The sequence below is a fragment of the Rhinopithecus roxellana genome, chromosome 8 (genome assembly GCF_007565055.1).
Source record: "Rhinopithecus roxellana isolate Shanxi Qingling chromosome 8, ASM756505v1, whole genome shotgun sequence".
Taxonomy (NCBI): Eukaryota; Metazoa; Chordata; class Mammalia; order Primates; family Cercopithecidae; genus Rhinopithecus; species Rhinopithecus roxellana.
The window spans coordinates 123,013,334-123,028,953 of NC_044556.1; the positions used below are offsets into that span (position 1 = coordinate 123,013,334).

A 15,620-nucleotide genomic window follows, 5' to 3' on the forward strand; every position below is an offset into this window, starting at 1 on the left:
CTCCCAAGTGGCTGAGACTACAGGCGCCCGCCGCCACGCCCGGCTAATTTTTTGCATTTTTAGTAGAGACGGGGTTTCACTGTGTTAGCCAGGATGGTCTCGATCTCCTGACCTCTTGATCCGCCTGCCTCAGCCTCCCAAAGTGCTGGGATTACAGGCATGAGCCACCGCGCCTGGCCAGTTCTTACATTTATCTTATTTGAATTTACTGCTCTGTGATAGCAGTAAACAACTTTAAGGAGTTCAAAACATTTAGCTGAGCTATCACTCCAAGACACAACACATAGCATTTTTTCTCTAATTTTTCTTGACTATCAAGAAATTAAAAGCAATGTTTTATGTTAATTAGTAATAATGTTCTTAAGTCTAACTTTTCTAAACAATGGTTTTCTTCCTCCTCTACCTTTCATTTAGCTCTGTTTTATTATTGATTCTGTGATGATGGTTTGGAGGTTTTTGTATTCCTGCATTTTATTACAAGCCCTTAATATTCTCTTTAGACATATAAGTAAAACTCAATGTTAAAATCTGACTCTTATTGACAGTTTCAACGCAGACACAGTATGATTGGTACCTGGTTACCAAAATGAGAGTAAGACAATTTCTCCTCCTGCAATATGTAGAATTTGTAAAGGGAAGTAAGTTCCCTCTCTCCACTCACTTGCAAACATTTCACCCAGATGAAAGATCAAATGAGGGCCGGGCGCTGTGGCTCATGCCCGTAATCCCAACACTTTGGGAGATCAAGGTGGGTGGATCACTGGAGGCCAGGAATTCAAGACCAGCCTGGCCAATATGATGAAATTCCATCTCTACTAAACATACAAAAATTAACCAGGCCTGGTGGTGGGAGTCTGTAGTCCCAGCTCCTCAGGAGGCTGAGGCATGAGAATTGCTTGAACCTGGGAGGAAGAGGCTGCAGCGAGCCGCTGCACTCCAGCGTGGGCGACAGATTGAGATTCTGTCAAAAAAAAAAGATAAAGGCCAGAAGAGGGAGAAGAAGGTATCGATGACCACACTTAGAGAGAGCTGTGGCCATTCTGTGAGTCCTTACCCACTTTCTTTCGCAGGAAGAACTGGGAGAAATGAAACTTTCTAACCCGAAGCATGGTAAGGGAACTTCAAGGGAATTTCTAAAGTAGCTTTGAAAAATATTTCTTGCAATTAGGAGATACAAAGAACTGTTGCCTGCCTCCACCTGATATAGCTAAAGCTGATACTGAACTAGTCTGACCCCATCCAGAAAATCTGTCTGGAAAAAAAAGGCCAACTGCTTGGTAGTGAAAACAGGAGAATCTTGCTACATTGAGGTGGGCTCACACTCTCTTAGTTTGTAGGGGAAAGGCATGTGTACAAATTTCCTATGCATAGGTGGAGACTCATGGAAGAGTCATAATCAGTGGAGTGACTGTCACAGAACTACAAGTAAACCCTAGAATAGGCATGCATCCTTTTGGATCAAAGAGTAAATGTGTGCCAAAGCATCATTTGTAGCTTCTACCTGATGTAAATCTTTAAACTGTTAACTTGTCAGTCAATCAGATTTTTACTTCTCCTTCTCTCTAATAAAAATGTGTCCTTCCAAATGAAATTGCCTAATTGGGATGGAACACAAAGGCAGGAACTTCATTTTCAAAATACACTTCATCTAAGGAGTTTGTTGACTAGATTACATCGCTTTTCAATTAGCTGCCGTCTTCATGAGCAGAGACTTAATCCACAGTCAAATAGCATGCTCTTATTTGATGGGGCAAAATGGAAGGTAAAAACAGTGTGAGAAGGGTTGACGATGACTTTGATGGTGAATGTGGGCAGGGTGGAGAAAAGGAGATAGGTGAAAGTCAGAAAGTGAAACTGTCTGACTAACTCATCAGAAATGGGAACAGCTATGATGAAAAGCCTGTTGCATCCAGCTCTCACTTCTGCTTAATACTTGCCAAACAGTGTTTCATATGGGCAAAGATTTCTGTGATGTACCTTTGTGTTCCCTGGATTACTAACTCTAGTCTGATGACCCACAGATAAATCAGCTGCAATCCAGTTATCAGCATGTTTTATTATAGATTTAAAATGCAAACTACTATGTGGAGAAACAGGAAAACAGTATACATTGAAAACAAAGGCTAAAATTATGACATCAGGAAAATTTAAAGGTCACCTTTCACCTTTTGGTAGTCATCCCTGTAGCTGCAGCTGCAGTGACCTCTGCTTGCCCTGAGAAATCACCAGTATGTCAAACTTTTACAATTTCATTTTCTACCTTAGTCTGCCATGATTGTCCCAGGAATGAAGCGGGGGCAGAGAGGAGTCATTAAGGAGAGTTTCACAGTGGTGTGCTGGTGAACTAGCTGTCCAACAGGAAAATGTGTAGTGTTTGCCAATTTACATGGTACAAATACTCCCACCATAGCCAATTTCAAGAATACCTATAATTAATAACCAGAGTGCAACATTCCTGAAAAGTTAATAATATGCACTTATAAGCTAGCACCAGCCCACTCCAGCACATATTGCCAATTGCTTATAACACAACAAAGATCAGGAACACCAAGATTTTATATGTGTATATATATGTATATATGTATATGACACACTTTAATTTCCTGAGAAGATATGCAAATGCAACAGAAACAAGCTCTCCAAGTCTTTGGCCCTGTAGCTACTCAGCAGATGTTTTTTAAAAAAGACTTACTAAGAAACAACCTGGCCTCAGGCTTAGCATGCTCCTGAGCAATTTTTGTTACACAAAATACCAAAAAAAAAAAATTCTTTTAAATAGCTTTACATGTAATATTATTTAACATAATTCAGCTTTTCACAAATACCCATAAATATTTTAAATTTGTTTACAATGTAATATTATATACCTTTCAACAAGAACCTGCAAGTAGCTAATTTAAGAGCCCAAAAATTTTGAATTAGTGCTATTTATTATTTTTAGAAGTTAGCACATTTGACTAAGATTACTAAGATGGGCTCTGCAAAGTGAAGAGGGGAATTTGGTTGGTATAAGGCCTGAGCAGCATCCTGGGTTTCCCTGATCCAGGCAGGGAAAAAAAAAAAAAAGTTTGCTGGTAAAGGAAAGATCTGTTGTCGCTTCACTCTGCTCACCTTGGGCTAAAGGGGAATACGCTTCTTGAAAAGTGACTTTGCTAAATTTTAGAGTCTTATAACACAATAGCAGAAGTAACAATTCTAAAGCTGAAACAGAGCAATGCAGCGGACAACCCATTGCCTCTTGTAGTCACTTGTCCTATGATTTGAGGCAAGTTGGCTCTGCTATGCTACCACATTCTCATCACTAAAATTTTCCCCCAAATGCCTGCCCAATTAACTTCATAGAATTGCTACCTGTTATACGAAAGCACTTTGCAAACTGTGGAAAGCTAGCTAAAAATACTAAATCATTACATGACATAATCCAGTAATGTTAATACCATTCTGGGGTTAAACCTAATGATTACTAATGGTTACTCTTTCTTTACAATTAGCAATGTTTAAACGCACACACCAACAGTAAGCTCTCACAGAACTCTACATGAGGGTTCAGAATGACTCCTTTGATAAGGCTTTTTAAAGCACCCTACATCCTGAGGAAGATAAAACAAAGAGAAATTTCCAGATAGCGTACATTCCATTTTATGCCACTTGTACCTCTATTCCAATAGTTCTCAGAGTGTTCTTTATCTTCTAACACCACCGTATCTAAAGTAGGGTGTGGTAGGCATATCTGTGGCCATCCTATCAGTCTACTTTTTATTGGGAGGGTCTCAAAAGACAGGAGTATGAGAAGAATGAATTAGAGCAGCCCAAGAATATGAGAACAAAGTCAGGCTACTGCCCCAGATCCTTTTTGCATACCAGGTAAAACTTCCAAGGGAATAGAACTCCATTTTTCCACTCACGAATTCAAGATTTAGACAGAGATTCTTTGAAAAGCACATGTCCTCTGTCATCTATATTCATTTTATCGTGGATTAATGAAGTATCTCTGCAGATCTAACCAAAAGTCTTTGGCTCTTCCTCTGAGTCTCATTCAGATAAGCATGATAGATGAAAATTCACATACAGAGGAGTTCTGTTTGCGTTGATTTTTGTAGACAGACAAACTCTAGAAATTGAAAATCTTCTCCCTCCAATCCACCCACTGACACCTCTGCATGTGCTGAAGGGAATGAGATCAAATCAAGTCTCTAGGAGATGAATTGGGGATTTGCTAGTAAAATGATACCCCAGTAGGTATTATTTTTTAGAACCTGATTCTCAGAGTTGAATATCAAGTCTATGGTATCCCCAACATGCAATTCATAAGTCCCTCCTACATTCTGGATTTTAGATTTGTTTGTTAGAGTTTGTATCATGTCTTTGTTTTTATACAGCCGTACTTCAAAAGGAGCTACATCATTGTAGTTTGCATTGGGAGCCACTTGGCCATAAATTAAATATAAGCCATTCTGAAGTATCTCCAGCTTCCAGTCAGACACCTTATTCACGCAAGGAGGTTCAGAAGATGCCATTTGCCATTTTGAGGGTAATGGTCCTATAAGAAATATACGAGGGAGAAAAAAGATGAAAGCATAGTTATTTCATTATTGCATCCTTTTCCAGATCGTAGATTTACCACGTACATGTTGTTTCTTTACCTGATCTACACTAGTTCTTTTCAAGCTGAATTTTTCTATTTTAAGTACCTATCTACTCCTTGCTTTAGAGAAATTGAAAATCCAAAGAGTGTTTCTTGCTTGGAGCATCCTAAGGAAAAGAATTTGGAATAGAAAAATGAGTTAGGTGACTCAGCATCTCTTGTCGATTAATATTTGTAGGAAATAGAAAGGAGAAGAAAAGACTAATGGAGAAAGAAATCACAAGCCAAAATTTTGAAAACCAGGGTTGGCAGTCCATGCCTTTCCATGCATTTTCTGTGTAAATACCACTGGCTGTTTTACCACTTTATCAGTGAGGCTTTCCTGAATTAAGCTATATTAAAAAGTGTTCTCCTATCACTCTCTCCTTTTACCTTGCTTGAGTTTTCTTCATAAAGTGTGTCAGTGTCTAGGATGTTATAAATTAAATTGTTCATTTGTTTATTTTCCATCTTATATCACCTTGAATGTAAAATTTTTTAGGACAAATATATCTCTATTTTGTTCATTCCCATATTTTCAGCACCTGAAAAAAATCCCTGGTACCTGGTAGATGTTCCATAAATATTTATTAATTGAATGACACTTCCATGTTCCTGAATTAGGTGCTTTGTGTCTAAATTATGACTCTTCTCCTCTGTTTGTAGGTATATATCATTTAAGACCTACTTAGGATTCATTAAATAAACCCCCCAAAAATAGCTAATGGTAAATTTATGAGTTTATAAATAGAAATAACTTGACTATTTAAATATAAGGATCCCTAGCGCAATACTGTCCCAAAGGGTAAAGAAAAGGTGAAGACCATTCATTTTCATTAGCACATATGAAATTTAAATGTTTGTTTACTTGGTTTTGCACATCAGTGTGATCTCACAGCCCCAGGAGGTGCTTTTACTACCCAGAATGCTTATCTGTTCTGCAATTCTCCGTAATTTTTGTCCTTTGTCCCATAATTAAAAAAGAAAACTTGATGAGAAAACACCCTGGAAGAGGTAACATTTTTACTTCAATTCTCATTCATATGAATGACTAATATAAGACTCTGAAGGTAGATTCTGGGGGAGAATGAAAGAGAGATCACTAGAACAAAAGGCAAAGTCACCCTGTATCGCCAGTGAGCTCAGAGCCCAGTAAATTTCTTCTTCCTTGACATGTCATAGGCAATAGGCAGGTCACCAGAAAGAAGTGTCATTGACTTTCCTATTTAATTCTGTGAAAGGGGGGTCACTTAAAGACCACCTTAGCATCACTTGAGTTTCTCAACTTTTACCACATTAAGGCAGAATTTCACACATGCCATGCATTCCATTCCACTTACTGGCAAAACAAAAACAAAACACAAAGAAAGAGACAAGCAAAAGGAAATTGTCTAATTCCCACAAGCCAAGGAAACCTACTGGTTTAAACTATATAGGAACACAGGGGTTGCAGAGTTAACTCTAGAAATGGTCTGTTCTCAACTGAAAATGTATGTTTGGCCTGAAACCTATAAACAATTTTTTTAAATGTGTTTATCTGAAATTTTGCGTGCATTCTAAGAGTCTAAGTCTCATTGTAACTGCAAACTGTGGTGTGTTTTCTAAGCAAATATCAGGTGACTACAAGGGAAAATGACTCAGAAGCTAAGCTTAGAAGAGAAAGGAGTAGAGGAAATGGCCACTCTTCCAACTCTCATTGCTCTTCTATACTTTTAGAAACAACAATGGCACTCTCTCGTATACTCCACTGGACATTAGCAATGTGTGAAACGTGAGAAAGACTTTAAGGAAAGGTTGTAGAAATATGAAACTTGTTGTGTTTATTAAAACACAGAATTAAAAGTAGATCCCTGGCTCTCAGATTCATAGGCCGGTAAGAGAGATGTTCATTCCTGGCTAGAGATGCAGCCTTCGATATACGCTTTATCAGGGCATGGGCTTCTTTTGCCTGGTTTACCTCTGAAAGCCTCAGCTCTTGGGAAACTGCCTAGTACATGATAAGTAATTATATGTAGTAGCTGAAAAATGAATGGAAGAAAATGCAGGTTTTCTTGAGATCACTGACACCTGCCTTCTTGCATCAAAAACTAAGAAAAGTAAAAGAGAGACATGCAAGATAGGTTACTCACCAAACTTAGCCATGCAGGGCTCTTTAGCAGTCTGTTGGGGAAATAAAAGATGAATTGATTAGGATGATGACAGTGTCATTAACTTTTTTGGTTGATTTATTTAGAGCTTTGGATTCCTGAAGCAAACTACTGTTCTATAACCATAAAAAAAAAACCCTCCCTTCAACATGTCTCAGCCCTCTCAGCCTCCCTTTAAAGTTGAGTGGCTCCATCCTTTACCTTTTATTACCTAGCTTCCCCTTTGGGTGTTTTAGACAAAGGTCAAGATCTAATTCCATTACCTAATCTATACCTACAGAACAACTATTTGATATTGGACCCCCCCACCCCCCCGCTTGGACTCTAAAAGTTTTTCAACAAAATAGCAGTTTCCACACCCCAGTGACTGAACAAGGTTATCTATTGGCACGGGAAAGGAAAATAATGAAGCTTCTGTTTATGTTTATTTTTATTTAAAATAGTAAATTAAGCCCTAGAAATATTTATAACTCAGATTGATGAAGCCACCCGTGTATAATATTCAGATGACTACATGTCATATACAGTATCTGAGATACCCTGAAAAACAGTTCCAAGTTTCAGGCTATTGCAATGTATGGCAGTTCACATGCTACAAGATGCCATCAGTGTGTGGTTAATTTTATAAATACAGGTAGTTAAATGCTAAATGCTCAAAAATACTTTGTATAAATTAAGGCATAACCACAAACATTTTTTGTATCTTCCAAAGTTTATTGGTTTCCTAATGTCAAAGTGCTTAAAAGACTTTTTGAACTTAAAGATGTTGCATATTTTCCTTTTGTAGTATTTCTCTGGCTGCTATACTAGGAACAAATTAAACAGAGGCAAAGACAAATGTAGTGAGACTAGCTAAGAGATCATTACAGTCATTCATCTAGGCAAAACAGCATGGTGCCTCTGACCAAGGTGCTAGCTGTGGAGATGGTGATACTTGGCTGGAAAATAAAGCCAACAGAAGTTCCCAACATGGATATGGGGTAGGGAATGAGAAGAGACAAAGATGACTCCAGTTATTTTAGGCCTGCATAATTGGAAAGATAATTATTCACTAATATGGATAAGATGTAAGAGGAATAAATGGGGAGGGGAAAAATCATGAGTTTGGTTTTGGACATGTTAAGTTTGTGATGCTTATTATAAATCCAGATAAGTGTGTCAAGCAGGCAATTGGATACAGGAGGCTGAAATTTAAGGAGCTCTGATGATATACATTTAGGAGCCTTAAGTTCCTAAGTGATGCTTTAAGGAGTGAGATTGTGTGAGATCATCAAGTTAGTGGGTGTGGATGGAGAGGAATACTGGGGCATTGTGATGTTTAGAGGTCAGAGAATGAGAAAGAACAAGCAAGAGACAATAGAAAGGAGAAGTTGAGTCTGAAAGGAAACTAGGAGAGTCTGATGTTTGGAAGCCAAGAAAAGAAAATATTTCATGCAGGATGAGTAATCAGCTGGTGTCAAATGCTGTCAATAGATCAAGTAAGAAGAGTACAGTGAATTGACTGATAGATTGAGCAACATGGTAGACACTGGAGTTCTTGACAAAATTAGTTTCTGTCATATGTGAAGAGGGCAGAAACTTAGAATAAATTTAAGGGTAAATGGGAAAAGAGAAGCTGGAGGAATTTTGCTGTAGGGACAGTAGAAAAAAATGAGTGGAGTTTGGATGATGATGAGAGATCAAAGAGGTTTTTGTTGTTGTTGTTGTTGTTGTTGTTGTTATGTTTTAATATGAGAGAAATGGCAACATGTTTTTCTATTGCCATTTGATGGAAATGTTTCTGTAAAATGGATGAGGCATAATATGTAAGAGCAAGGAGAGAACTGTTGGAGCAATGTCCCTGAGTAGGTAAGATAGGATAAGATTTAGTTCATAGATGGCTTGGATAGGTGTATGGACAATTTATCCACAGTGACAAGAGAGAACAGCAATATACCTGGACACAAATGCCAATGAGTTGGTGATACTGGAACTTCTTTCCTCCCTACTTCTATTTTCTCTTGAAATATGGAGGCAACGTTATCAGTGGAGAGTGAGAATGGGGAAGAGTTATTAGATGTTTGAAGAGATGCTAAAGATGTGAAATCGTCCAGTAAAGGAGAGTGAATGGATGGGAAACGTGGGTTGTTTCCAGAGCAACACTGAAATCCACTTGAAGGCAGTGGCTGTGAATTTAAAGTAAGACCTTTCAACAAGTTTTATGTTTTTCTTCAGATACATTCAACAGTGAAAGACACAGAGCAGTTGGATTTAATCAGCATTAGAGGTTTTCCATAGTCGAGCTTTTGTCATTAGAATACAATGGAGATAGACAGAAGCAGGTGAGTGAGTTTATACGAAGGAGGTGTTAAAACTGTAGATCTTGGAAGTTAGTTGTGTAAGGAAAGAAAGAGAGGCATCCATCATTGAATGATGGATTGAAAATTCAGTGGTATGACATGTTAAGAATATCCAAAGATGTGTTCTTCCATTTTAATCTGTATTTGTTTGTCGGGTAATTTTTCAGTCATGACAGTCAAAATCATGAAACAAGGTAAATTAACATATCAAACTTCAAATTGCTGTATCACAAAGTGTTAAGATAAGATTTAAAAATAAAATAAATGCATTTATCAAATTATTAAAATATTTTTTTACTTATTTTAGAAATGTTTATATTATATATTAATGCAATCAAAAAGTCTGAAAGTCACTATTCTAGGAAATAAATTTTTTGATTCCCTACACTTGTTTTTTTTGTTGTTGTTTCTTGTTATTTTTTTGAGACAAGGTCTCATTCTACTGCCCAGGCTGGAGTGCAGTGGTGTGATCTCAGCTCACTACAGCCTCATCCTCCTGGACTCAACGAATTCTCCCATGTCAGCCCCCTGAGTAGCTGGGACTACAGGTGCATGCCACCATGCCCAGCTATTTTTTTGTATTTTTTTGTAGAGACAGGGTTTTGCCATGTTGCCCAGGCTGGTCTCAAACTCTTGGGCTCAAGCAATCTACCCGCCTCAGCCTCCCAAAGTGCTGGGATTATAGGCGTGAGCCACTGTGCCTGACCTCTTGCAATTATTTCATCCTCATTTTGGTGTTTCCTGGAAGAGATGTTGAAATTCAATTTAGTTCAACACACGATAGGGATATGACAAAGACTCCCTGAACCCCAAGTTCCTCATCTGTAAAATGGGAGAAATAATAGCACCTAGTTTGTTGAAGTTGTTGGGGTTAAATGAGGTCGTTTTAAAGAAGGGCTTTGGGGCTTTGCTGAGATAGCCTGCCTGGACCTGTTCAATAAATATTAGTTGTTTGGGTGATGATGGTGATTGTAATGAAGAATTGAACTACAATTTAAGCACACATATTCCCAACATTATACAGCATTGTAAGCACGAGAAACAAATGTGATTTTTGGTCCTTGCCTCTCAAGAAGTGTATAATCTTTCTAGAAAGACATGATTACACACCCAAAGCAATTTGGTAACAATCTAAATATGAATGAGTGCCAAAATACATGCCACAGATAGTATCTGCACCATCTACTAGCATGTATGAGATGTGTTCAGAGAAACCTAATGCCATAGACAACCTAAGGCCAAACTAATTTCCAGAGTCAGAAATTCTGGATAATATACTGCAGGCTGCTTAATGTCTATTTAGTGCTACAGAGACCATCACTGTGATACTCCTTAATTATTGCCACCACTAAAAATCCATCTAATTGCAAAATCATCAATTTGGCTGTGAGATACTGTCTTTGATTGAGAGAGTGATATAGGTAGGCAAAGAATATCCATATTGTGAAACGATCTTGTTAAATTTGTGCCCATTATTATCTCATTAATAGTAATGGGGCAAATATTAATCACTACCATCTCCTGGGAGCCTACTATATGTCAGATACTCTACTGTCTCATTAATCCTTACCACAACTCTATACAAACTAGCTTGCTCATTTTGCAGATGAGGAAATGAGGATGACAGGCATTAAGTAACTAGCCTAAGGTCATGCAGCCAATGAAAGGCAAGAATGAGATCCACACCCAGCCTGTCTGGGTAAAAACTCTCACCCTTACCACTCTGTGGGGGAAGTTTCTATTTATAATTCTTCTGATGTTTGGAAGTAGTAAATACCCACTTTTAAAGACACACGTGGCTTAGTTATTTTTTCTAGAAGGATCAGTTGCTTTTGTAACCTCATCTTGATTTAAGGTTAGATTTACATAGTTGGGCTCAAAATGGCCAAAACAATCATTCTTTCTCCAAATCAACCCCAATCAAATCCTCAGTGAAAGTAAAATCTGCTCTGCTTTTAAGTACAAGTACAACTTCCCCTTCTAAAAGTATCCTTCATTTTATTGAAGCGGGAGACTCTGCTGAACATTTGACTTCTTAGTGATAACTCCTGTGAGGTTATTTTCACTGAGGGATTGACCAAACTCCTTGGACTCACAGCTATCCTTTTAGTTAAATATTTTCTCAGAGAAGAGAGAAAAAAAGAAAAAAATTGACCCAAGGAGCCAAGCTTCCCATCTAACACTTTTTAAAGTGTTACACTTTTTTTTAAGTGTACACTTTTTAAAGTAGTGTCTAGACAATCTGGAAAGTGGACTTTGTATATAAAAACTAGAGTGGAGACCAAAACAAAACTTTAAGGTTCATGGGTATTATGAGAATGTGGAAGTGGCCACATCATAATGACTCACTATCTGCCAGCCCTTCAGACCTCTCTTCCAGAGATATTTATTTGTGGTCAATAGGGAAAGGGAAGTACAGGTAAGTGAAAAGTGAAATGTAGAAGCTAATATCATGCATGGTGGGCCAGGCCACTGGCTTTTCCCATAGAAACAAATCCTGCAAGTTTCCTGTCAGAACAATATTCTAAAAACATTTTATACTTCCCTAAATTTGGAAGAAACTCTGGGTTATCTTTAGAGGCAGAACCTTTCACTGAGAAACTGGATCTAGGAGAGAAAAATCAGAATCAGAGCTCAAACACCTGGGACTAATCCAGTTTGATTCTGAACAGAGGTGTCCTAGATGATCTGGCATTATTAGACTTTCCCTTTGCAAGAACTCCTGGGTGCCTTTGGGAAAGGCATCTGTGCATTCATTCCCGAGTCATATGCAGGAACTGATGATGCTTATATTCAGTGTTCTTCAGGGTTATCGGGCTAATTAATCTTATAATTTTTAGAAGAAAGAAGCACTTCCAAATTTAAGTTATTGCTATTCTCACCCTTCCTCTTCAGAAATCTAGACACAAAGAATTTCTGACAATTATTTCTTTCAGCTTCACTGACCCAGAAAGTTCACACTTCTGCTTGATACATTTTTTTTTTTTTTTTTTTTTTTTTTTTGAGACGTAGTCTCGCTCTGTCGCCCAGGCTGGAGTGCAGTGGCCGCCCCCCGGGTTTACACCATTCTCCTGCCTCAGCCTCCCAAGTAGCTGGGACTACAGGCGCCTGCCACCTCGCCCGGCTCGTTTTTTTGTATTTTTTAGTAGAGACGGGGTTTCACCGTATTAGCCAGGATGGTCTCGATCTCCTGACCTCGTGATCCGCCTGTCTCGGCCTCCCAAAGTGCTGGGATTACAGGCTTGAGCCACCGCATCCGGCCGATACATTTCTTGAGAGAGCAGGATTGTAATTAGAAATGCCTCTGTTGCACATAAGCCTTGTATACAGTTATGGAATACAAATTAATGGACTACTGTGGAAAAATTGGCCAAAGCTATGCCTACGCGAAATTAATATCCATAGGGGACTGCTTCCTCCTGCATCTTTTCTCAATTACTTATCTTAAGTGGTAGAACTATATCTTTGAAATCTTCGCTGATCAGTTCCCTTAAGAAAAATGTTTCTGCAGTTACATTTCAACCCTTTCTCAAGATGGACGTATACCACTTTATTCTACCCAAAACTTCGAATTTTACAATTTAACCAGAAATAGGCTAAATCCTGAAATAAATAAAGCATTTCTTATTTTCTTTTTGGTCAGTGCCATATGGTCAACTGTGAGGAAAGTTTTTTTAGTAAAAAACCAAACTTATCTCCATTCCCAGTGTACCATCCCATTCTGTAGGCCCACAACTTGGCCTGCATCTCAATGGGAAATTCCTGACAAGCATCAGGGGCTTCCCAAATAGATATGGGCTTTCTCCTTCCTCCCTGAAGTCTTCCCTGATCAATTCAACCTAAAGTCATTGTTCCCTGCTTTTGAATGGCTTAGGCATTTATTCTTCATACTATCCCTAAATAAATTCTTAATCACTGCATTTTATAGCTAGAAGAAACATCATAATAAATCTATTCCCCTACCACCAGTTTTTTTTTAGATAAAGAATCTGCAAACTAGAGAGATTAAATGTCTTTATCAAATTTATACAGCTGGTTATTAGGAGACCCAGAACCAGAATCCAGATATTCTTACGCCTAGCTCAGGGCCATTTCCCTCCTCAAAGACACACAAACCACCTGTCATTTACTTCATCCCGTCTTTCACTATTTTTTTAAGTCTTTTCCATAAATAAGACTATAGCTTGCATCCCATTCCTTGATATTCATTCATATTTTTACCTTTTTTATTCTACCAAGAGCTATAGAAGAGGGAGAGAAAAATACTCCACAGGCCCCTGTCAATTGGCTTAACTCTAACTGAGTTCTGCATCTAACATTTAGCATTTTCTGATACCTTTTATTTCAAAATTTTAGCTAAACTTCAAAAGCCATGTCATGACAATATTAGAATTGTATTTACATTATGTATATGCATCTCTTCCTTCCAACTATTGCTAACAATACTGAGTGACAATGATAATAACTAGAAAAACAAATAGAGGATTATAGCAAATAGCAATCTTAGGTACAATTGCCTCCTTACCTCTAGTTGGAGAAAAATAAAGATTAGCCAACTGAAGGAGCAAAGAAAAAGGAATATAGCTATTGAGCAAAAGAGCCACAGCTTCCAGGATGATCTCTGAGTTCCTTGAGTTCTTGAATGACTTAAAGGCATATTTTCCAAGTGGCTCAAACACATTTTTGGAGAAATAAGAGCTGTGGAAAACAAAAATTCACAAGTGATGGGTGTAGGATGCAATGTCATGTTTTGTAGCAATATGGTAATTAGTAGTGGGTGTGGAAGGTGGAGTTTTCCTTCTGTCACTGTGTTAGAAAATGATACTCATAACTTAAGTGCTGACTTTCATTTGGCACAGGGTCAAATACAACAAAAGGAACGGAAGGCTGAAAGTCAACACAAACTTAGAACATAGAAAAAAAAAAGCACAAGGGAAGTTCAGAGGGAAAAAATTTCTCTCCTAAATCAAAAGGCAGTACAGTGCATGTGTAGAGGAACCTTGGGAGAATACAGTGGTGTACTCCCATCTAAGAAAGTATTCCATATTATTTCTAGATAAGAAAATTACTTTTTATAAGAAGAAAAAAGTTTGAGATTAAGACCCCATTGTACTCCAGATATCATGTACATGAGCGGCAGTGTTAGGAAGTTGGAGAGGCTAGGATCTCTAGTTTGGAAAAAATAGAGTTTCAATCAAGTCAGCATCTTGTATACCTTAAATATATACAATTTTTATTTGTCAATTATACCTCAATAATCTGGAAAAATAAAATCTATACTCATAAAAATGTTTCATCCATTTCTAGTGTATGGAATGCATTCATTCTGAGATATTCTCTAGAAAATATTAAGTGTGTTACAATAATTTAATAAAAAATTGTCAATACAACAAGCTCAATTTTATTTTTCATCATTTTTAACTCTGATAATCTAGTTCTGGCATAAAAAGTTATTTTACAGAAGGATATTTTCCTGCATCCTGCCCTCAGCCTGAGCTTATACTCTATTCCAAAAACAAACAAACAAACAAACAAACAAACAAAAAACCTTGGGTTTTCTTCCTGGGCCCAAAAATATGGATTTACTACAAAATTGAGGAAGTGTCCTGGTTCTATGGACCTCAGTCACACAGGCTTTTAAATCAGACAGACCTCAAGAGCAGAGGCTGGCATTGCCCAATTCCTACCTGCTCTGTGGCTTTAGGCATGTTACTTGAGTTCTCTGAGCTTCAGTTTCCTTAACTGTAAATTGGAGAATATTTTCACTTTATAATGCTTTTGTGGAGAATGAAATGAAGGTGAAAAGTTTATGCGTTCCATAAATGTTAGATTATCTCTTCTCTACCCTCTTTAGAGATGTAGTGAAGGTTAATTCAATTATTAAATCCTAGAAAAGAATGAGCATTCTTTATCTTTCCCACAAGATATAATTCACCTAAAGTTTACTTAAACAAACGGAAGTAGAATGAAAGTATTTTGGAAAACCTATGTTTTAATCTAAGAGAGAACGGACGATTTATAAGTTGGAAAAAAGTCCAGAGATTTAACATCCTCATTTACAAAAAAAAAGGAAACTAAGGACAATAGAGTGTGAGTAGTGTCTCAAATCACTACTGACTAGTTAAAGATGGAGTGAAAACTCAAGCCGACAGATACTGCTTTGTATTCCAACCATTTTGTCTTAGTACTGTACTATTTGCAATATTATTAGCAATATTTCTCTCTGAACTATCAAAATTTTAATTTGGGCCCTATTTTACTTTGATCAATAAACTACTTCTTAAGAGACTAGTCACACAAAAATGATTTTTCAACACAACAAATGTTTTTGTGGCTCTGTACTTAGATGCTGTAATGCAGGGATGAATAATAAACTTACTCTAGAAAAAGACGGATGCCTTGATCCTATAACCTGTGCACTTGCATCAGGTCTGGAATTCATATACACAAGCACAGAACTTAAAATTGGAAGTTAAATTATGTCCTTCCTGTTTTTAATCTGCCCCTTTT

At 37.5% G+C, this 15,620-nt stretch overlaps 1 protein-coding gene across 1 annotated transcript; it reads right to left on the reverse strand.

Moving 5' to 3' along the window:
* Positions 1-2,777: 2,777 nt before the first annotated feature.
* TNFSF18 (TNF superfamily member 18) lies at positions 2,778-13,858 on the reverse strand. Its single transcript, XM_010367360.1, has 3 exons — positions 13,636-13,858; positions 6,754-6,784; positions 2,778-4,540 (listed from the first exon to the last, which is right to left on the reverse strand). The coding sequence occupies exons 1-3, from the start codon at positions 13,855-13,857 to the stop codon at positions 4,194-4,196; spliced, it is 600 nt and encodes a 199-aa protein (XP_010365662.1). The 5' UTR covers position 13,858; the 3' UTR covers positions 2,778-4,193.
* Between the last annotated feature and the right edge of the window lie 1,762 nt (positions 13,859-15,620).

What these genes read in the sequence shown, in the direction of transcription:
- TNFSF18 (XM_010367360.1), bottom strand. Translation starts at nt 13,857, where the DNA reads ATGACATTGCATCCTACACCCATCACTTGTGAATTTTTGTTTTCCACA. An exon ending in TTATTTTTCTCCAACTAGAG is followed by an intron (nt 6,785 to 13,635) that starts GTAAGGAGGCAA and finishes TTTCCCCAACAG; the next exon opens with ACTGCTAAAGAGCCCTGCAT. An exon ending in GCCCTGCATGGCTAAGTTTG is followed by an intron (nt 4,541 to 6,753) that starts GTGAGTAACCTA and finishes TATTTCTTATAG; the next exon opens with GACCATTACCCTCAAAATGG.